Source organism: Phodopus roborovskii, unplaced genomic scaffold (assembly GCF_943737965.1).
Source record: "Phodopus roborovskii unplaced genomic scaffold, PHOROB, whole genome shotgun sequence".
Taxonomy (NCBI): domain Eukaryota; kingdom Metazoa; phylum Chordata; class Mammalia; order Rodentia; family Cricetidae; genus Phodopus; species Phodopus roborovskii.
The window spans coordinates 37,380,138-37,403,476 of NW_026126410.1; the positions used below are offsets into that span (position 1 = coordinate 37,380,138).

General features: G+C 40.0%; 1 protein-coding gene across 1 annotated transcript in view; it reads left to right on the forward strand.

Moving 5' to 3' along the window:
- Positions 1-23,339, forward strand: part of Dnah5 (dynein axonemal heavy chain 5) — a 261,268-nt gene that overhangs the window by 171,580 nt on the left and 66,349 nt on the right. Inside the window, exons 51-55 of the mRNA XM_051182604.1 lie at positions 7,733-7,931; positions 9,605-9,777; positions 16,393-16,523; positions 21,525-21,678; positions 22,124-22,391. Coding sequence (XP_051038561.1) covers positions 7,733-7,931; positions 9,605-9,777; positions 16,393-16,523; positions 21,525-21,678; positions 22,124-22,391 — 925 coding nt within the window. The remainder of the gene's footprint in view (positions 1-7,732; positions 7,932-9,604; positions 9,778-16,392; positions 16,524-21,524; positions 21,679-22,123; positions 22,392-23,339) is intronic.

The following is a 23,339-nucleotide window of genomic DNA, read 5'->3' on the forward strand; positions in this document are numbered from 1 at the left end:
AATAGGACTGTTGTCTAATCAATTTTTCCAGTTACCAGTGAAGTTTTTTATTCATATACTCCAGATTTATATTTGCAACAAGGTTTCCTTATTTCTGCTAATTAAATATGCCTTTATAGACCTCAATTGCCTACATATAAGAGCTGCTCATACACTGTACATTACACTATAAATGGCCCATAAAAGCAAACATTGTAACCAATTTAATAACAAGTGAAGACCTTTTCACACAACATCAGTTAGTTTGTTGATTGATCTGATAAATTTGTATTGTGTTTTATTTGGGAATATTTTCTTTTTATTTTTTTTTTTTTTTGCATATAGAGTATTTTTTATTTAATTTTATATAACAAAGTCCAATTAAATGAAAACAAACATTTATACACAATATTTGGGAATTTGGGCGTCGTTCTTTCCAAACTACTTCCTGCTGGTAAGGGGCGCTGTCTTGGGGGATTCGAAGAAGATTCAGATATCCTAGCTGTAGTCTGTAGGGCTGTTTTGTCCAGCTGTTTGGAATGTAGGATCAGCTTGTACTCTGTTTCAGGCGGTCTGGTGTGATCAAACCACATTAGTCTGGAAGGAATCCACATCTTTTCATTTTCTGTGGAAACAAAAATAGAAATACTTTTCCCCAGTAACTTGTTCTTCAACTTAAATTTTGGAGTCAAAGCGTTTTTTTTTTTTTTTTTTTTATTATTATTATTTTACATGTCGATCCCAGTTCCCTCTCCCTCCCTCCCTCCCTCCCCCCAAGCCCTCCCTCCCTCCTTCCCTCCCTTTTGCCCTCTCTACCCTGTCCCATGCACTCTAAACACCCTCCCCTCCCAAACCCCCACCACAATACAATATGTAGGGGAATGCCATCCAGTTGGGGTCATGTAGATCTGACAGGTCCTGTGAAGTAGGGACTAGGGCTTCTCTCCTATCTCTAGAATAAGGCAGTTATCCCTCCATGGGGGATATGTTTGCAAAGTCCTTTTGTGCACCAGGGATACATCCTGGCTCCACTGTCTGAGGTCTCTTAGACTGTTCAGACTTTCTGGCTGAGACCCATATTCAGGGGAGTCCGAGTCAGACCTCTGTTGGCTTCCCAGCTATCAGTCTATTGGCCCTTAGCTCCTCCTTGTTCAGGTAAGCTGTCTCTATGTACTTCTACCGCATGGTCTTGTCCTCTCCATCTGCTTCTGGGTTCTAGTTTGACTCAGTGTTTATGTATGGGTGTTTGCTCCTGTTTTCAACAGGCATTAGTTGAGGACTCCATGGAGAAGTTAGTTGTTGATCTCACTCTCCGGGAAGGGCATTTATGATAGCCTTTCCACGGAAGCTGAGATTGTTAGTTGGGAGCAGTCTTGTAGTTCCCTCGACCTTTCTTTGTGTTCAACTTTATCTTCAAACCAATATTGGCTCCCTCTTTTTATGTTCTCTCTCTCTGTCTCTGTCTCTCTCTCTCTTTCCTATTTTCCATTCCTAACCAGGCTCAATCCTCCTAGTCACACATGCCTTCCTCTCCTCCCTCTCATTTTCTCCTACTTCTCTCTCCATTAGCTGTCCTCCCCCACTATACCTGAGGTCTGGGGGACTTGTCCCTTCCCAGTTCTGTGAGGGACTTTATATGAATCTCTTAGAATACAACTTGTATCCTAGTTCCTCTGGTGATGTGAATTATAGGCTGGTGATCATTTGATCTAGGTCTAAAATCCATATATGAGTGAGTACATACTGTGTTCCTCTTTTTGTGACTGGGTTACCTCATTCAGGATGGTTTCTTCAAGTGCCATCCACTTGCCTGCGAATTTCAAGATACCATTATTTTTTTCTGCAGAGTAGTATTCCATTGTGTAGATGTGCCACATCTTCATTAACCATTCTTCAATTGAAGGGCATCTAGGTTGCTTCCAGGTTCTTGCTATTACAAATAGTGCTGCTATGAACATAGTTGAACAGATGTCTTTGTTGCATTGATGTGAATCCTTTGGGTATATGCCTAAGAGGGGGGATTGCCGGGTCCTGTGGTAAACTAATTCCCATTTTCCTGAGGAACCGCCATACTGATCTCCAAAGTGGCTGTATGAGTTTGCACTCCCACCAGCAGTGGAGGAGTGTTCCACTTTCTCCACATCCTCTCCAACATAAGTCATCACTGGTGTTTCTAATTTTAGCCATTCTGGCAGGGGTAAGATGGTATCTCAAAGTTGTTTTGATTTGCATTTCCCTGATAGCTAAGGATGTGGAGCATTTTCTTAAGTGTCTTTCAGCCTTTTTGATTTCCTCCATTGAGAATTCTTTCTTCAGTTCTGTACCCCATTTTTTAATAGGGTTATTTGGTGTTTTGTTGACTAGTTTCTTGAGTTCTTTGTATATTTTGGAGATCAGCCCTTTGTCGGATATAGGATTAGTGAAAATCTTTTCCCAGTCAGTGGGCTGCCGTTTGGTCTTGTCAACTGTGTCCTTTGCCTTACAGAAGCTTCTAAGTTTGAAGAGGTCCCATTTATTAATTGTTTCTTTCAGTGTCTGTGCCCCTGGAGTTATGTTCAAGAAGCGGTCTCCTATACCAATTTGTTCAAGGGTACCTCCTACTTTCTCTTCTAAGAGGTTCAATGTGGCTGGATTGATGTTGAGGTCTTTGATCCATTTGGACTTGAGTTTTGTGCATGGCGACAGACATGGGTCTATCTGCAGTCTTCTACACACCCTCATCCAATTGTGCCAGCACCATTTGTTGAAGATGCTGTCTTTGCCCCATTGTATCATTTTAGCTGTTTTGTCGAAAATCAGGTGTTCATAGGTGCATGGATTAATATCAGGATTTTCAATTCGATTCCATTGGTCTACCTGTCTATTTTTATGCCAATACCAGGCTGTTTTCAGAACTATAGCTCTGTAGTAGAGCTTAAAGTCAGGAATGGTGATGCCTCCTGATGTTCTTTTATTGTATAGGGTTGTTTTGGCTATCCTGGGTCTTTTGTTTTTCCATATAAAGTTAATTATTATCCTTTCAAGGTCGGTGAAGAATTGTGGTGGGATTTTAATGGGGATTGCATTGAATCTGTAGATTGCTTTTGGTAAGATTGCCATTTTTACTATGTTTATCCTACCTATCCAAGAGCATGGGAGGTCTTTCCATTTTCTGGTATCTTCTTTAATTTCTTTCTTTAGAGTCACAAAGTTCTTATTATATAGATCTTTTACTTGTTTGGTAAGCGTTACACCAAGATACTTTATGTTGCTTGTGGCTATTGTAAAGGGTGATGTTTCTCTGATTTCTTTCTCTGCCTCTTTGTCGTCTGAAAAAAATAGGGCTACTGATTTTTTTGAGTTTATCTTGTATCCTGCTAGTTTGCTGAAGGTGTTTATCAGCTGTAGGAGTTCCCTGGTAGAGTTTATTGGGTCGCTTATGTAAACTATCATATCATCTGCAAATAGAGACAGTTTGACTTCTTCCTTTCCAATTTGGATGCCCTTGATCTCCTTTTGTTGTCTTATAGCATTAGCTAGAACTTCTAGTACGATATTGAAGAGATATGGAGAGAGAGGACAGCCTTGTCTTGTTCCTGATTTTAGAGGAATTGGCTTAAGTTTCTCTCCATTCAGTTTGATGTTGGCAGTTGGTTTGCTGTATATTGCTCTTATTATGTTTAGGTATGTTCCTGTTATCCCTGACCTCTCTAATACCTTTATCATGAAAGGGTGTTGAATTTTATCGAAGGCTTTTTCTGCATCTAGGGAGATAATCATATGGTTTTTCTTTTTCAGTTTGTTTATATGGTGGATCACGTTGATAGATTTTCGTATGTTAAACCATCCCTGCAATCCAGGTATGAAGCCTACTTGATCATGGTGGATGATTTCTCTGATGTATTTTTGAATTCGGTTTGCCATTATTTTATTGAGTATTTTTGCATCGATGTTCATCAGGGATATTGGTCTGTAGTTTTCTTTCTTAGTTGTGTCTTTGTGAGGTTTGGGTACCAAAGTTATTGTGGCCTCATAAAAAGAGATTGGCAATAAACCTTCTGTTTCTATCTTGTGGAACAGTTTGAGGAGTAGTGGTATTAGTTCTTCCTTGAATGTCTGGTAGAATTCTGCACTGAATCCATCTGGCCCTGGACTTTTTTTTCGTTGGAAGGCTTTCGATGACTGCTTCTATTTCATTTCGGGTTATAGGTCTATTTAAGTTGTTTGTCTGTTCTTGATTTAATTTTGGTAAGTGATAGTTATCCAGAAACTTGTCCATTTCCTTTGAATTTTCAATTTTTGTGGAATACAGATTTTCGAAGTATGACCTGAAAATTGTCTGGATTTCCTCTGTGTCTGTTGTTATGTTCCCCATTTCATTTCTGATTTTGTTAATTTGCATGTTCTGTCTCTGCTTTTTCGTTAATTTGGATAAAGGTTTATCAATCTTGTTGATTTTCTCAAAAAACCAACTCTTTGTTGCATTGATTTTTTGTATTGTTTTCCTGGTTTCTATTTTGTTGATTTCAGCCCTCAAGTTGATTATTTCCTGGCGTCTGCTCCTGCGGGGTGAATTCGCTTCTCTCTGTTCTAAGGTTTTCAGTTGCGCTGTTAATTCATTTATGTGACTATCCTCTGTTTTCTTCATATGGGCACTTAGTGCAATGAACTTCCCTCGTAGCACTGCTTTCAAGGTGTCCCATAAGTTCGGGTATGTTGTATCCTCATTCTCGTTGAATATTAGAAAGTCTTTAATTTCTTTCTTTATTTCTTCTTTGACCCAGGAGTGGTGCAATTGCACATTGTTCAGTTTCCATGAGTTTGCAGGTTTTCTGCTATTTGTATTGTTGTTGAATTCCAATTTTAAAGCATGGTGGTCCGATAAGATACAGGGGACTATTTCTATTCTCTTGTATCTGTTGAGGTTTGTTATGTCTCCTAGTATGTGGTCGATTTTAGAGAAGGTTCCATGTGGAGCAGAGAAGAAGGTATATTCTTTTGTCTTTGGATGGAATGTTCTATAGATGTCTGTTAGCCCCAGTTGAGACATAACTTCTGTTAATTCTTTTGTTTCTTTGTTGAGTTTCTGATTTGTGGTCCTGTCTAGTGTTGAGAGTGGTGTATTGAAGTCTCCCACTATAAGTGTGTGAGGTTTTATATGAGCTTTGAGTTTTAGTAGTGTTTCTTTTACGAATGTGGGTGGCTTTGTATTAGGGGCATAGATGTTCAGAATTGAGACTTTGTGTTGATGGATTTCTCCTGAGATGAATATGAAATGACCATCTTCATCTCTTTTGACTAGTTTTGGTTTGAAGTCTAGCTTGTTAGATATTAGGATAGCTACGCCTGCTTGCTTCTTATTTCCATTTGATTGGAAAATCTTTTCCCAACCCTTTACCCTGAGGTAATGTCTATCTTTGGAGCTAAGATGTGTTTCTTGTATGCAGCAGAAGGATGGATTCTGTCTTCGTATCCATTCTGTTAATCTGTGTCTTTTTATAGGTGAGTTAAGACCATTAATGTTGAGGGTGAGTAAGGACCATTGATTGTTGATGGTTGTTTGATTTAGGTTTGTTGTTGGCAGTGGAATTGTGAATATATTTGTTCTGCTTCACCCTAGGTTTCTGGTGTAGTTGGATTATCTGTTGCCTACATTTTTGTGGGCGTAGTTACCTTCCTTGGGTTGGAATTTTCCTTCCAATACTTTCTGTAGGGCTGGATTTGTAGATACATATTGGGAAAATCTGGTTTTGTCATTGAATATCTTGTTCTCTCCATCTATATTGACTGAGAGTTTTGCTGGATATAGTAGCCTAGGCTGGCATCCGTGTTCTCTTAATACTTTTAGAACATCTATCCAGGACCTTCTGGCCTTGAGGGTTTCCATGGAGAAGTCAGGTGTAATTTTGATAGGTCTGCCTTTATATGTTACCTGTCCTTTTTCCTTCGCTGCTCTTAATATTTTTTCTTTATTCTGTATGCTAGGTGTTTTGATTATTATATGTCGAGGGGTCTTTTTTCTTTGGTCCAGCCTATTTGGGGTTCGGTATGCTTCTTGTACTTTCATGGGCATGTCCTTCTTCAGATTTGGAAAGTTTTCCTCGATGATTTTGTTGAATATGTTTTCAGCACCTTTGAGCTGGGCTTCCTCACCTTCCTCTATGCCTATTATTCTTAGGTTTGGCCTTTTCATGGTGTCCCACATTTCCTGGATATTGTGTGTTAAGGATTTGTTGGATTTATGGTTTTCTTTGGTCGATGAATCTATTTCTTCTAGTTTATCTTCTGCGCCTGAGATTCTCTCTTCCATCTCTTGAATTCTATTGGTTATGCTTGTGTCCGTGGTTTCCGATTTTTTGCCCAGCTTTTCAATTTCCAGCTTTCCTTCCATTTGTGTTGCCTTTATTTTCTCAATTTCGGTTTTCAAATCTTGAACCGTTTCCTTCACCTGGTTAATTGTTTTTTCTTGGCTTTCTGTACTTTCCTTAAGGAATTTGTTCATTTCTTCCACTTTTTTGTTTGTTTTTTCCTCTATTTCTTTAAGGGATTTTCTCATATCTTCTTTGAGGGCCTCTATCATTTTTATGATGGTGATTTTTAAGTCATACCCTTCTGCTTCCTCTGCTTTGTTGTTGTGTTCCATTCTAGTTGGTGTAGATTCCCTAGATTCTGGTGGTGTCATGTTTGTCTTTCTGTTGTTAGGTGTTCTCTTGTATTGCCTTCTTCCCATAGTTTCTTCCTGTAGGTGTTGGTGGTGTCTCTTCCCTCTCTCTATGGTCCTTCCCAGATGGGCTTATGTGGATCAAAGATTCAATGTCTGTATCTCTGTGTGGTCCAAGCTCTCTAGGAGGCTTCTCTCTGGCCAATAGCCGGGAGAAGAGGACGAGGGCTGGACTGGAACTTGAGAAGGTGTTGCAGGGTAGTGGGATCTCACTGGAAACTGGCGCTCTCCAGCTGAGACCTCGTTCTTTGGCAGGGCCCGGATTTGGGGGTCAAGGATCTTGCCTGCAGGAACTCCAAGTGGACCCGCAGAGATAGGCGGATCTCTGGGAGGGGCCTGGGACTCCAGCAGAGGACTGGAGGCGGGGTCAGGGACCAAGCCGGTGGAAATTACAGGTGGTCCCACGTGGATAGTCAGGTCTCCTTTGTTCGGAGTTGCTCCGAGAGGTCTCCGAAGTAGGGTGGACTGTTGGCTCCACCCTCTGTCCCAGTGCTCAACCAGAGCGGCAGGACCGTAGGTGGGGTAGGGCACAGGGTGGGGGGGTAGGCTGGAGGTTGGGATGGGTGGGGGTGTATCAGAGCTCCAAGGGTGCTCTCAAAGGGGACCGGAGACAGGAGCAGCAGGATCAGGGGCCAATCCAGGGAGTTCAGGCGGGGGAGGGGGGTAAAGAGGTTGAAGGGGACAGGCAGCCCCGATTGGGCCCAGACTCACCTCTGGCCAATAGCCGGCAGAAGAGGACGAGGGCTGGGCTGGAACTTGAGAAGGTTTTGCAGGGTAGTGGGATCTCACTGGAAACTGGCGCTCTCCAGCTGAGACCTCGTTCTTTTGCCGAATATTTTCTTTTTAATTAAGACCACAAAATAATACATTCAATTTCACTTTATTATACTTGAATAAGATGAATTCAAATCGAAATATGGGCATATTTTATGTATTTTTAAAGTGGTGTATCTGATCTGAAAGCCAGAGATGAAGCTCTATGGTATCTCTACTTGAAATCTCAATTATGGCCCAGTCAGGATTAATGACTAATTTAATTATGCCCTTCAACAGGCGCTGCTTAAGCTGTGGAAGCATGAGTGTAAACGTGTGATAGCTGACCGTTTCACCACTTCTAGCGATGTGACTTGGTTTGATAAAGCTTTAGTCAGTTTGGTTGAGGAGGAGTTTGGTGAAGAGAAAACACTGGTGGTGGATTGTGGAGTTGATGCTTATTTTGTGGATTTCTTGAGAGATGCACCAGAAGCTACAGGTAAACTATTGAGGAGGGGTTTGATGTTCTCAAAAGGATGGTTCCCAAAGGGAGATCTAATGATAGAAGATTTGTGCATTTTTCAGGGCTTTAGTTACTGAAGGTGAATTACCTGTATGTTGATTACATTTGCACATGTAATCCAAATGGAGATGTGGGGTAGGATAGAGTATACCCAGGACTTGTAGTCTGCCAGAGGCACAGAATTCAATATTGATGGGATGAATGTCTCTTGAACCTCATTATCTTCCTGTTTGCCAATAGAACTGTGGCTATCATGTCATGGGCACTGGTGAAAAAATGAAGTGTTATCTGTGGAATGTGTAGGCAACTGCAGGCCATTTTAGTTGCTGTCAAGAAAAAGTCAGCAAGAATGGCAATGACTATTTATATCCAGGTCATCTAATTCTATGAGATGCCCATGCATATAAGTGAGAAGAAATACAAGGCAGGCTCCCTTTTTTTTTTTTTTTTTTGGCTGAAGAAGTCTGTTACTTTTATTGATGAAAACAGACAAAGCCCTGTCTTTCACACAGAACTGACTGGTTTTTAAAATGAACATTATTATTCATTTAAAAAATATTTCTACAATTGAGGATTTATTTTTGGTCAGTTTTCATATTTGAAGGGCTGATGGCACTGGGGATATAGCTCAGCTGGTAGGTACAGTGCTTGCCCCACCACACACAAATCTTTAGACTTCATAAGCTTCAGAAGCAGGGAATGGGGGCACAGCCTGTTATCCCAATAGTTGGGAGGTTGGAGGAGCTAAGACCATCATTGACTTATCAGGCATTCTAGGCTATTGTAGTAGGGAATGGGGGCACAGCCTGTTATCCCAATAGTTGGAAGGCTGGAGGAGCTAAGACCATCATTGACTTATCAGGCATTCTAGGCTAATGTAGTTATAGCTTCTGACTGGTTGAGAATGATTGCACACAAATCTTTGATGTGTGTGGTAACAAAATGTGTGATTAATCAAAAGCTTCTGAGTGACAGCTAGAAAGGGATAACACTTTATCCTCTGGTTGGAAGAGGACACATTTCTTATAAATCAAGTCAAGCATCTGGCAAGGCCATTGGGAGAAAGGACTAGATTCTATTCTGTGTGTATTGCTCATTGGTATCTCATGTCCTCTGAGAAGGACAACTAGATAGATTGTGCTTTTCAAGGAGCAAAACAAGACTGCTCCATCTGGGGAGAGGGCAAGCCCACAGGAAATACCTAACCTCCATGACTTCAAAACACATTAGTCCTTGATGCTTGAGTTGAATGTTTATGAGAGGGTTTCTTTATATTCTTCCTAAAAAGTTGTGTGATTATTGACTTCTCAAGATTTTGAAGTCCCTGCTTCTTTTGATTTTCATCTTAACCAGTAGGCTCAAGTCTCTATCTCTAGCATGTTCTTTAAGATACAGTGTTTAATTTGGGTTCTCATTAAATTCTATGAGAAAACATCAATTGGAACTGGTTCTTTCTAGAAAAGAACTATCTGCCTATAATTAGGAAAAAACTAATACTTCTACTATTGTCTGATTTTGTATTCTTAAAATTTTTAATATTGTATTTTGATGATAAACATTAACATTAAATTGTGGCACTTTGAGTGTGTTAATTTAGGCAAAAGTAGTCAAGTTCAATGATTTGAGGAAACTTACTGCTTCTCACCAAGGTGAAACATCTGAAGAGACTGATGCTGAAACACCAAAGCTTTATGAACCAATAGAATCCCTTAATCACCTGAGAGAGCGTTTGAGTGTATTCCTGCAGCTCTATAATGAGAGCATCCGTGGAACTGGCATGGACATGGTATTCTTCATAGATGCAATGGTCCACTTAGTCAAGGTACAGTAGCCTCACAAAGGAGTGTGTCACAGGGGACAGACACGTGGTTTCACCCTGAATAACCCCCCCCTTCATTTTCACTTCCTAGGAGAACACTCAGTTTAAAAGTGAACTCATTGTTACATTCCAATTGAATTTCTAAGCTGAATGCAGCATGTCACACATTTACAAGCTTAAAATAAATGAATGTGTATTTTCAGTGTGCGATGTGAGAATGTTATTCAGTGTTGATATTCAGCTTCTGGCTCAGTGTTTTTGCTACACAGGATGAATGTGGTTTAGTTGTGTTCAAAGAACAAAGTTTGTTTATTTCTGCATCCATCTAAAGAACAGCACTCTGAAAGTGCCTTAGCCTAAAGGACATCAAGTGAAATAACGAGGCAGGCAAATGCCATGGCATTCCATTCACATTAGGTACTCAATGTAGTCATTCACAGAGATAGAAAGCACGATGGAGAATGACAGGGCTGGATGGAGAAGGAGATTGGGTGTTAGTGTTTAATGGGCAGAATTTTAGTTTTGCAGGAAGAGATATGGAAGCAGATGGTATTAATGGTTGCACAACGGTGTGCATCTACTCAATGACTGAATTATGCATCTTAATTAGTTTTAATAGTAAATTTTGTTACATGCTTGGTGGTATCATCGGCTTTTCTGGATGCTATGACAAAAATAGCTTAAGGGATGATTTTGGATGTTTTTTTGCTTACTGTTTGGAGGTATACAGTCTATCATGATGTCAAGAGCTTGAGGTAGCTGGTTAGAATACATCTGCAATCAGGATGCAGAGAGAGAAAGGAATGCTGATGTTCTGCTGGCTTTCAACTTTTTATGTAGTCTAGGACCCAAGCCCATGGCATGATGACATCTACATTTAGGATGATTCTTTCTATTTCAATATAATCTAGAAAACCTTTCACAGTACACTTAGAAACGTATTTCTGGGGTGGCTTTAAATTCATTCAAATTTATAATAAAAAAGATTAGCCATCATTTGTATTTTACAGTAATTGTAAAAATCAAATCAAATCAAAACAAAACAGTGGTGCAAATATAGTTGATCTTGAGAAGGTAAAAAATCCATTACAATGAATTCCACCCTGGAAGTAGAATTCCATCCTACTTTGTCATATGAGAGAGTTGATAATTTTTAAAATAATAGAAATTATATATATATATATATATATATATATATGCTTGCCTAGTAACTTATATGGCATTTATCTATGTATGGCATTAGATTTTCCACTTAGCAGGTGTCATCATATTTGATGACATGTTACTTCTCAGATTACAAAAAATCAGTTAGAAAACAGGTAACTTGGGCTTGTCTTCCATCACCTAGGTTTAAGCATGAAGAATGATCTCATAAGTGCAAGCTTCCTCCTATGGTAGTTACTGGGATAGAGCATTAGGGGTGGTTTGAGTGCTTACTCAGTGAGCTGTCCTGTGAATTGGGGTTTGCTCATTTTTTTTTTTTATTTCCTCCATATGAGGGCAAGGGTCTTCCTGTTGCATTGAAGAGAGTCTGAGACAAAGAGAAGATACAGGGTCATTCAGAGATCTGGTCTCCCTTGCATGAGGGATGGAGCTGGGTGTCTCTGTGAATTCTTGGGATCTGAGATACTTCTGTCTGAACTGAATGATGAGGCCCAGTGATCTTCCAAATTCTAATTTAAATAATAGTGTGAAATGAACCTTCAAATTTATAGTTGGTTAAGAGTAAACTATTTCATTGAAAATAGAATTTCTGCTATATTGAATAGTTAGGAGACAGGGAGGGTAAAACAATTAAAAAACAAAATTTCTCCAACACTTCCCATTTTTTGAATGAGCCTTGCCGATGGTGACATCATGACTAAATTCCTGCTGAAGACATTGTCTGGTTGGTGTGTGATTGCTCATCAGTAAATTGATCATGAGTTTATTTTTGCTAGCCTTATGAAATTGCTTTACCTTCTGTTTTACAACATAAATTACAATGCTTTCTTCATCCATCTGAGCATGCCATTGCAGGCACAGGGCCTCAGTATTTTCCTTGGCGCTCAGCCTTTGATCTGGTTGCTTTAGAACTGGTTAAAGACTACATCTCCAGAACATTTGATACAAAATTGTGTATTCATCATTATATTCTAGGCTGACTCTTCCCTAATATGTGTGTGTGTGTGTGTGTGTGTGTGTGTGTGTGTGTGTACATGACAGAAGACAGAGACAGATGGAGGTAAAATAAAATCTGTATCCAAATTCACTGTGGCCTGAGGTTCAGCTCTTTTATTCATAAAAATGAACAGACTATGTTTTTATGCTATGTATTTTTTAAAATTGTGATTATAATACAATTATGTTATTTATTCCTTTTTTTCCTTTCTCCAAACCCTCCAGTATATCCCTTTTCTCTCTTCCAAATGCAAGACCTCTTTTTAATAATTAATTTGATCAGTTGTTACTGATCAAATTGCATGTATGCAAATAATCTGTTCATCCTGAATCATGTTACTTGTATGCATGTTTTCAGGACTGACTATTTAGTGTTGGATAACCAGCTGGTGTACTCTTCCCTGGGGAAGATTATTTCTCTCACTCTCAGCATTCCCCAATTGCCTGTCATTCTTTGCAGGGGAGAGGACTTGCCAGATTTCAACAACAACAAGCATGCCAAAGTCCTGTATGTATCTTTTGTGTGTGTGTAAGTTTGAACCATTGGGTGAATGGCTTATCATGACCTAGATGCTGATATTTCAATTAACCCATGGACAACAGTTTACCTAGTATATAATTTAGAAAAATGGGCTGTTAATGGTTAAACATGCCTGATTTCAGGATACTGCATCAGTGTGGATTCTGGGCCTTTGATCTGGGCAATGAGCCCTGTGATGGCATCTCTCCTGTGAGTCATTTAGGTCTTTCCCAGTAAATGTTTTGGAGGTGATCACACATGGGTTATTGACAAATTATCTGGAATTTAAATCAGTCCTCAGTGTGCTCCTAAACAATACTCTGCAGCCTTATTCCCTACTATTTCCCTGTTCTAACCCTAGTGGGGTCATGTCATGCCTTTTGCTGACTCTGAGAATCTGTGTCTCAGCTGATGTCTGGCATCTTTCCTCCTCCACCTTTGTTCCTCCCTCCCTCCACCCCTCTCTCCCTTCCTTCTCTGGTTTTGATTTGGAGATATGGTCTTTTCTGTGTATCTCACTTGGCTCTGTACTCAACTATGTATCCAAGGCTAGCCTTAAGCACTCTACTTTCTTGATAGAATTATGGGTATATTCCTCCATGCCCAGACAGTGAGACAGCCTCTTTGTTAAATTCCTAATCATCTCGAAGACTTAGCTTGAATTCGAGCCCCACACCTGGACGTGACTGTCTGAAGCAGTGATTGTTTCCTTGGAGTTTGCTCCTCCCACTCTTGTCACTGGAGTCTCTCTCATTCACCCTTTTCCTTCCATCAGGACCCTTTCCTCTGTGGGAGGACGAGTGCCTCAGGGCACAGTGGGCATCATTAACTTTTACAGATTTCCTAATGAAACAAAGCATGAGCACCTTTATCTCAGTCCACATCTTGAACAAACTAGCCCCACCTAAGGGTGGTCCTTGAATGCTCTTTCTACTATTATCTTTGATTTTTAACAAGGTTATAGGTGTTTTAATTCCACTTTAACATTAACACATTTTATTTATTTGTACACACACACACACACACACACACACACACACACACACACACACACATTCCTCTTTCTAATGTTATGATGATTTGTCCTGTGACTGAAACTGTAATGGAAACATTAATTTAACACCTTGGCCAAGTCTATGTAAAAAATACAATGAAAATTTCTTTTAAAAAGAAATACACAAAATTTACATAAGCATCTATGTATTCATACACGTCAAACAAAGAGTCAGGGTTATCATTGTGAAGTGGCAACTGAGGGAATTCAGAAGGTTCTAGCGTGGTTCTGGTTGCTCCCCGTCTGTCTTATTTTGGTGTTTTGAATTTCAACCAAGGGAAGGTATGGGGAGAAGCATGGCAGCCCTTTGCTCACAGTCACTATATAGAATCACAGAGACAGCTTGAGAGCAGAAGACTGGGGAACTGAGGCACACATCTGCCCACAGGTTCTAGGTCCATATAGAGACAGGTAGCATAGTCTCCTTTCGCACATGTTCAAATTCTGGGGAGTAGCTGCAAACCTGATGGCATTCCAAGTAGTAATGGAACTCACTGAGCTAAGAGAAGAACAATTTTGGGAGAATGCCTAGAAAACTCTTTCTAGTATGTAAAGCCCCAGGAATCCTAGTCAGAGTTAGAGGGGACCTATCATCTTCAGCCCTCACCTCTTACAGTCATTGGACTCAGAAAAGCATTTTATTTATTTATTTTTATTATTATTTTATTTAATTTTATATAACAAAGTCCAATTAAATGAAAACAAACATTTATACACAATATTTGGGAATTTGGGCGTCGTTCTTTCCAAACTACTTCCTGCTGGTAAGGGGCGCTGTCATGGGGGATTCGAAGAAGATTCAGATATCCTGGCTGTAGTCTGTAGGGCTGCTTTGTCCAGCTGTTTTGAATGTAGGATCACCTGGTAGTCTGTTTCAGGCGGTCTGGCATGATCAAACCACATTAGTCTGGAAGGAATCCACATCTTTTCATTTTCTGTGGAACCACAAATAGAAATCCTTTTCCCCAGTAACTTGTCCTTCAACTTAAATTTTGGAGTCAAAGCATTTTTTTTAATTTAATTTATTATTTTAGATGTCGATCCCAGTTCCCTCTCCCTCCCTCCCCTCCAGCCCTCCCTCCCTCCTTCCCTCCCTTTTGCCCTCTCTGCCCTCTCACATGCACTATAAACACCCTCCCCTCCCATCCCCCCACCACAATTCCATATGTATGGGAATGCCATCCAGTTGGGGTCATGTAGATGTGACAGGTCCTGTGAAGTAGGGACTAGGGTTTCTCTCCTGTCTCTAGATTAAGGCAGTTATCCCTCCATGGGGGATATGTTCTCAAAGTCCTTTTGTGCACCAGGGATACATCCTGGTTCCACTGTCTGAGGTCTCTTAGACTGCTCAGTCCTTCTGGCTGAGACCCATATTCAGGGGGGCCTGAGTCAGTCCCCTGCTGGCTTCCCAGCTATCAGTCTAGTGGCCATTAGCTCCTCCTTGTTCAGGTAAGCTGTCTCTATGTGTTTCTGCCGCATGGTCTTGTCCTCTCCATCTGCATCTGGGTTCTAGTTCGACTCAGTGTTTATGTATGGGTGTTTGATCCTGTTTCCAACAGGCATTAGTTGAGGGCTCCATGGAGAAGTTAGTTGTTGATCTCACTCTCCGGGAAGGGCATTTATGATAGTCTTTCCACGGAAGCTGAGATTGTTAGTTGGGAGCAGTCTTGTAGTTCTCTAGACCTTTCTTTGTGTTCAATTTTATCTTCAAACCAATATTGGCTCCCTCTTTTATGTTCTCTCTCTCTGTCTCTCTCTCTCTTTTCTATCTTCTATTCCTAACCAGGCTCAGCCTTCCTGCAGGAAAGCATTTTTTACAGATTAAATGCGTATTTTAGGAAGGAAGAGCTTAGCACGTGAAGTGAAAAGATCATCCAGATTTGTATGCTGTGTCCTCTTTAAAAGGAGCTAGAAGCCGATGGGAGTATTTAATTCATTAGAAGGAAAGCTAAATTACCAAATTCTTACCAGGACGGGGACTGGCGAAGGTCCATGTATACTGAGCATGGAATGGACTCCTGACACACCCTCCATCACTTCTTGGTAGAAACCTTGTGTATTACCATCTGTTAAGGAGCAGGAGGATGTTTATGCACAATTCCTTCTATCATCTTTGTTATTCTTAGGTAGTTTTCCTTCCTTTGACTTAAGTTATCTATTTGCACATGTGGGGTGGATTGTAGTCAGTGGCATGCTCTGAGTTCTGAGGATAGGCGTTGTCCTAACCTTTCTGTTGTCTTTCCTATCATGCTGTGTTAGGTTGCACATACTAAAAGGACACCTCTGTTTTTTCTTTGTGAACAGAGTCATCCTCAGTCTGGAATATGTTGGTACCTTATGAGATCTTGTGGGCACACCTGGTAGAGCAACCCTTAAGTAGTGTGGCTCTCTATTCTGACCTTGAGTCATCTTTGTCTTCCAAATGTTTATTTGCCTTAAAACTTATTCATTATTTTATACTACATTTTTAAAGTCAAAATAGAATTGCATCATTTTCTTCCTTACATTTCTTCCTTACATCCCTCCCAGGTACTCTCCTTCTACTCTTTCTAATGTCCCACCATTCTCAAATTGATAACTCCTTTTTATGATTATTATCACACACAATACAACACACACACAATATATATATATACATATATATATATATATATATATATATATATATATGCTGCCAAATCCATTGTGTGTGTGTGTGTGTGTATGGTTTCAGGGATGATCACTTTGGATCAGATAATCAATAAGGGATCTCACCCCAAGAAGAAGCTAATTCTCCCTCTCTTATCAGTTATTAGTTGTATTTGGCCTTATTTTTATACTGAGTGCACAATAAAACGGGGAATTTACATGTTGGAAGCTGAGTCTTTTCTACATTGTGTTATAGATCTCTCGAGTCATTCGCACTCCTCGGGGAAATGCCCTCCTGGTTGGTGTGGGCGGATCAGGAAAACAAAGTCTGACAAGGTTGGCTTCGTTCATTGCTGGCTATACCTCTTTCCAGATCACTCTGACAAGGTAAGAACTTTTATGTTGCCATAAAATGGGTTTTGAAGAAAGGTTCTCAGAGGTCACCGGCAGTTAAGAATGCGTTTTCTTATGTACGCTCAGAATCACGATAGTTTTCCCCCTTGAATACTGACACGTCTTCCCCTTTCCACCTTTGTTATGGACCAGAACATTTTCTATTAGTAACCTGCTTTTGAAACAGTTCAGCCTCTCACTACAGAGCATAGATGCTGCTTTGTGTTTATGTTTTATGTAGTATAATCATTAAGTGTATCCTTTGTATCTTTTAGAAGGCATTTATATATCATAAGTGTTACTGCAGATTTCAGCAATATTAATATAATGAAAAATAAATGAGAAATTTATACGTGCAAGCACTAAAATATTTGTTGAATATTAAGTAAATACTAAATACTATCTGGGAGAAGAGGACTGTGTTAGCTTCCTGTTACTAGGGGAAAATAGCTGATGATCAGCTTAAGGAAGAAAGATTTGTTTTATTTCATGAATTTAAACAAGGAGTGGTTAGTTCTCTTGTCAGTGTATTTGCAATGAGAGGAAATCATGATGGGCTGTGCATGGGCTGAGACATGGAAATTGAGGAGAATTAAATGTGTAAGGAGAGAAGACACACACAATGAGAGAGTGATACATAAACACAGAGACAGAGACACACACAGAGAGACAGGTAGAGACAGAGACAGAAAGACAGAGAGAGAGAGAAGAAAGAGAGATGGGGAGGGAAAGAGAAGCATGTGTGCATCTTAATATTTTTCTCCAAGAGCAGCCCCTAAGGCCTAGTGAGCAAACTTTCCGCTGCTGCCATTTTCTAAGGTTCTGTCACTTCTCAATGATACCACAGGCTGGGACCTACACAGGTCCTTGGGAGGCAGCCCTGAAACAATGAACAGGACATAATGAAAGTTAGCTAGTGTCATCATGGTGTTCATAGCAACTCGATTGGGCATGTCCATAAAATGTGCTCTGTAGATAGCATCTATGTCTCACAGGAAAATAAACGCAGACACACCAGAAAAAATTTCTGGAATAAATAATTGTTAAAATGCAATCTGCGTGTGAGTAGGAACTTTAGAAGAACAGCTCACGAGTTTCCAGGCAAAAGCATCAGTGTTTTGAAGTTAACATCATGGCAAAGTTACTTTTGATCCCTGGAAGAATCAAATATGTGAGATGGAAAATGGGAGGAAAGCACTAATGGGTTACCAGTACAGGTGTGTGTGTGTGCGTGCAAGCTCATGTGTGCACACCCATGTGCACATGTGTGATTTGTATGTCTAGCAAATGGATGAAAAGAAAAAACTGATATAGTTATAAAATTATCTTGGGGGTCTAAAGAAGACATAACATTGCCATGGGGAGTGGCAGTGAGAAGGGAGAATTAGAGGGTGGAAACCCAGGAGACTGTTAGCAAAGAGGAGCTCTTCTTGGCAATCCTGGTTTTGGGGATACAGAATTAGGTAAATAGTCACTTTTCATGAAGAGAGGGACTTCCACGTGAGTTTTGTTGTGTTGTGTTGTGTGTGTGTGTGTGTGTGTGTGTGTGTGTGTGTGTGTGTTATAGGTAGAAAGCAGAATTAACAAGTGAAAAGTGAAATGAAGAGGTAAGTAGAGGTAACTCAAAGAAGTCAAACAAAGTTTCACAAAGGCAGTTTGGGGAGTTTAGTTGAGATGAAACCATTAGCATTTAATTCAGACATGTGAAGGTAGGAAGTCCTGTTCATTTGACGTTTGTGGGAAACATGCCACTGACCTGTCTCATTGAGGGAGACTCATATGTACCTGCTAGCTTGGAGACTGAAAGTTATTAAATATTGGAGTTGGAGATCCTGTTATTCAAGCTGAGGTTGTCATACCTGGTCTGAATTATAGGATTCTGCTCGCAGAATAAATCTAAAGGTTACTGTTTAGTACATGCAGTAGGATGACAGGAATAGCTCTGGTTATCATGTGTACAATTTTAGTTTTTGTGTAGTAGCCAACTTATGGAAACAAATAACCTGCACAGGAGAAAGATGTGATCCATATATTTGTCACCTTGTTAGTATAAAACCTTATTGTTTTCAAATAATTTTTGCATATATGAGCAGATCAAATTTTCTAAATTTGTTTGTTAGGAGATCAGGTAGCTAGAGTCCATCTTGCAGTTGGAGTTGAGAGAGCCTGAGAACTGCTTGATATGAGACAGAGTAGGGGAATTGATTGCACTGCAGGAATTGCAATCAATCCCAATGTCTAGTCAAGTGTGACTCCTACTGCAACCCAATGGCTCAGTAAACACCTACAACTCTTGCGGTGACAAATTGGTTCCTTTGAACATCACACTGAAAATGATCCATTACCAACGAGAGGAAAGGCAAGGTCTGCCTCACCTTCTCTTACCCTTAGAGACACCATCTAATTCCCTAAGCCACAGATGCGTTGCCATGGCTGGCCTAAGCGACATCCCAGATGGAATGCTTGGTCATTGGTCATATTATTTGAGGGCAGTAATTTCCCCCTTTCAGTTTAGAAGCTGCATGAAATGAGATTTGCATTCTCTGTCACTCACTCTTTTTCTCTACCGTGTGTGTGTGCGTGTGTGTGTGTATGTTTGTGCGCACACACATTGGAGGTCAGAGGTCAATCTCAGGCATCTATTTCAATGTTTTGTGTCTTAGATTTTAGAGATAGACTTTCTTATAAACTCAGAGATATCAGTTCAGCTAGACTAGCTGGCCAGTGAGTGACAGACCCTCCTGACTCTGTCTCCTGAGATTGGTGCCCATTTTTATTTTAAACACTCTGGGGGATGAGCTCAGGTCCTGTATAGCAAGCATTTTTACCAACTGAGATGTCTTCCTAGCCTCCCTCTGTCTTTTAAAGGGAAGAATGTATCTTTAAAATAGTTTGTTTTATGATCACTTAGATCTCGTTTCTCCAGAAATCTAAAAATATTGAAATCTGACTGTCCTGGTCAGTTTTCTGTCTATTTGACACAAGTTATTTGGGAAGGGAAAACTCAATTGAGAAAATGCCTCAACCAGACTGCCTATAGATCATTTTCTTGGCTAATAATTGATGTGGGACGGACCAACCTACTGTGGGTGGGGCCAGCCATATGTAGATAGTGCTGGACAATCTGTGTGGCACAAGCCAGTAAGCCATTTTTCTCCATGGCTTCTTTTATTCCTGCCCTGCTTTTGGTCATTAAAAAAAAATCACAGCAATAGAAACCATAACTAGGACTATGATTGTGAATTTAGTTTATGGATATTAGAAATGGTTGCTAGTGTTTAGATGTTAATTATTTGTATTTTTTTTTGTTTGTAAGCCTTTGTTTTTATTTTTTTATAATTTATTTATTTTTATTTTTACATATCAAGCCCAGTTCCCCCCTCTCTCTCCCTCCCTCTTTTCCTCTCTCCCACCCTCTTATGCCCCCCTGACCACCCTCCCCTCCCATCCTCCCCACTCCTCATGTAGGGTGATGCCCTTCAGGAGGGGTCATCTAAATCTGTCACATCATTTGGAGTAGGGACTAGGACTTCTCTCCTGTCTCTAGGTTAAGGGAGTATCCTTCCATGGGGGATGTGCCCCCAAAGTCCTTTTGAGCAACAGGAATGGGGAGGAATAGACAAGAGGAGAGAGAGAGAGACAGAGACACACACACACACACAGAGAGAGAGAGAGACCCTAAAAGAGGGAGCCATTATAGGTTTGAAGAGAAAACTGAACCTAGAGAAATATGCAGAGATCTACAAGACTGACCCCAACTAACAATTTGAACAACAGTGGAAAAGCTATCATAAATGCCCTTCCCTGATAATGAGATCAATGATTAACTTATCCACCATCATAGAGCCCTCATCTAGTAGCTGAAGGAAACAGAAACAAACACCCACAACTAAACACTGAGCTGAACTGGAATCCAGATGCAGAGAGGGAGGACAAGACCACACTGCAGAAACACATAGAGACAGCTGACCTGAACAAGGAGGAGCTAATGGGCCCCAGACTGATAGCTGGGAATCCAACATGGGACTGACTCAGAACCCCTGAAAATGGGTCTCAGCTAGAACCTGAGCAGTCTAAGGGACCTCAGACAGTGGAATTCTCAGTATCTTTAAAAATAAAGAATCTTTACTGAATTCTGATCTGAGTTTGTTTTAAACACACACACACACACACACACACACACACACACACACACACACACACACACTCACACACACACACTCAGAGACAGAGAGAGAGACAGAGAGAGAGAATAATTTAGTAAATCTAAGTCTCCCGAAATGAAATATTTTCTTTTAAACTCTTGACAGTGCTGGGCTGTTCTGTGTGGTGACTGCTCTCGCGTTTCTTGACTGTAGGATGATTTGTATCTGAGGAGTGAAAGGAGGTTTATGGTAGGGTGTATTTCAAATGTTTCCAATTAGTCTGATATGATGTACTGATTGCTGTGAAATCAACTCTTTTATGTAAAATCCAAAGATGTGAGGATAATATGATTTTGAGAGATGAGAAGGGCATAGTGGATCATCATTTGGCTTTTCTCTCCAGAATCATGAAAGCTTGAATTGATTTAGGCTAGTTTAGTTGAACCTATGAGGTATCTTCTAATATGTCCTTTGCAGATGGGTGCTAAGTGCTTAATACATCTTCTAATTATTATGTTCAACAAATATCACCCTTGTCAATGTGTATTTTCAAATTGGTTTTGGCACATAGTCCCATGACATACATGCATGCAAACAATATTTGCTTTTATTAAATTATGTTTGTTTCAGGTTTAATATTCCTTCAGGGATTTTTTTTGCATATAAAAACGTTTACTACAGTATCTGTGGAGCATAAAGTTAAAGAATCAGCTATCTCACACTCTTAAATAGTATGTATCCATATGATGGAATAAAGCCAGCATTGTTTGGTTGGCTAGGCAGCCTAAAAAGGCTCTTGCCTTCCTATGGGAATATTTTCATGACTGATACAATGATCACATTTCTTCAGATCCTACAACACATCAAATCTGATGGAAGACCTGAAGGTTTTGTATAGGACTGCTGGCCAGCAAGGCAAAGGAATCACTTTCATTTTCACAGACAATGAGATTAAGGATGAGTCGTTTTTGGAATACATGAACAATGTTCTGTCATCAGGCGAGGTAGGCAGCTCAGTTATTTTCATACCCATGCCTCTCTAGATTCCTTCTGATGTAGAACTCTCCATTTTTTTTCTTTCGTTAGAAATTTGAGTTAATATTCTTGGGAATTTGGCAATTATCCTGAAGAACAGATTTCTTTATTAGGTTTTTAAAGACTAAAACTCCCAATTAAGATGTGAGAAATGACCTATGTGGGTGGATGGGAGGCTGGGAAGGTGGGACTCTTGGTGTATCCATTTACTGTCTCTTATCTCTGTGGCTTTGCAGTTAGTCACAGAGCTATCTGTGTGCATTAAGGCATGATGTATTTAATCTTGAAAATCTTAAGTTCATTTTTAAAAGGTGAACTTAAGAGCACGGATGGAGAAGTCTTGGATCTTTTGAGTGTGTACTTTGACTGTTTTATCTGTATATACTGAGTTTGTATGCTTGTATTTCTTCTGAGGTCTCCAACTTGTTTGCTCGGGATGAAATGGATGAAATTAATAGTGACCTGATCCCAATCATGAAAAAGGAGCACCCCAAGCGTTCACCCACCAACGACAACCTGTATGAGTTTTTCATGAGCAGGGTCCGAGGGAACCTTCACATTGTGCTCTGCTTTTCACCCGTTGGAGAGAAATTCCGAAACCGAGCTTTAAAGTTCCCTGCCCTTATTTCAGGATGCACAATTGACTGGTTCAGCCGATGGCCCAAGGACGCTTTAGTTGCTGGTTAGTATGGTGGCAATAACTGTCCTGGGTTCTCCTTCACAGGGACTTCTTGTTTATTCATTTACGTTCTCTGCTACCAGACACTCTGCAATGGGCAGAACAGCTTTTGCCCAGTGTTGGAGGACTTTTGCTATAACATGCTGCTCTCTCTCTTTTTTAAAACTTGGTAGCTCTCCCCCCCCCATTCTTAAGTATGCTTGTCAGAGAGTAAAATCTTTCATTTATGCCTCTTTGATTAAATCTCCAGTGACCTCAGTTTTTCAACGATGATCAAAGGCTTTGCCTTGATCATGGTTTGTGATCTACATGTAGTTGGGTGTTTGTTGAGTTGTGCCTATTAGTCCTACTGGGTGACATCTTCTATGATGCCAAAGATGATATGTTCTTGTTGACAATGTCAGCAGCTGTCAGTGTATGATATGGTGTTGAATGAGTGAATCAGGCCATTTTAACATTTGTTATCTTCCCATAATTTGGCCTTAATTTATTTGCAGTCTTTCTTCATCCTGATATGTCATTTCTCCTATCTTTAGAAATTCCTTCTTGTCCTTTAAACCTTCCCACAACTCAACCCCCATCATTTTTTTATGTTTCATTTTGTATTACTAAATTAGAAATTATTGAAACTTCTTTATGATTTCTGGCTTTTTCACTCAACAAAACCTCTTATAAAAGGTTTTAAACTATAAAATTTAGTTTCAATTTGCTCTTTTCAATGGTTGTGTATGATTCCCCAGTCATAACTTAGTGCCTTCCTGCTGATGGATATACTTTGTTCTCAGCTCCCTAGTCCTATAAACAACAAAGGAATCAGCATCCTTATATGTTGTATTTGTTTCATGTCTAGTGCACAGATTCTTCTCCCTATGATAGAGTGCTGTGTGAGTGGTTGCTATCCATATCCTTGCAGGATTATATGGTTTTTATTATTTTATTTGCAATGTTAAA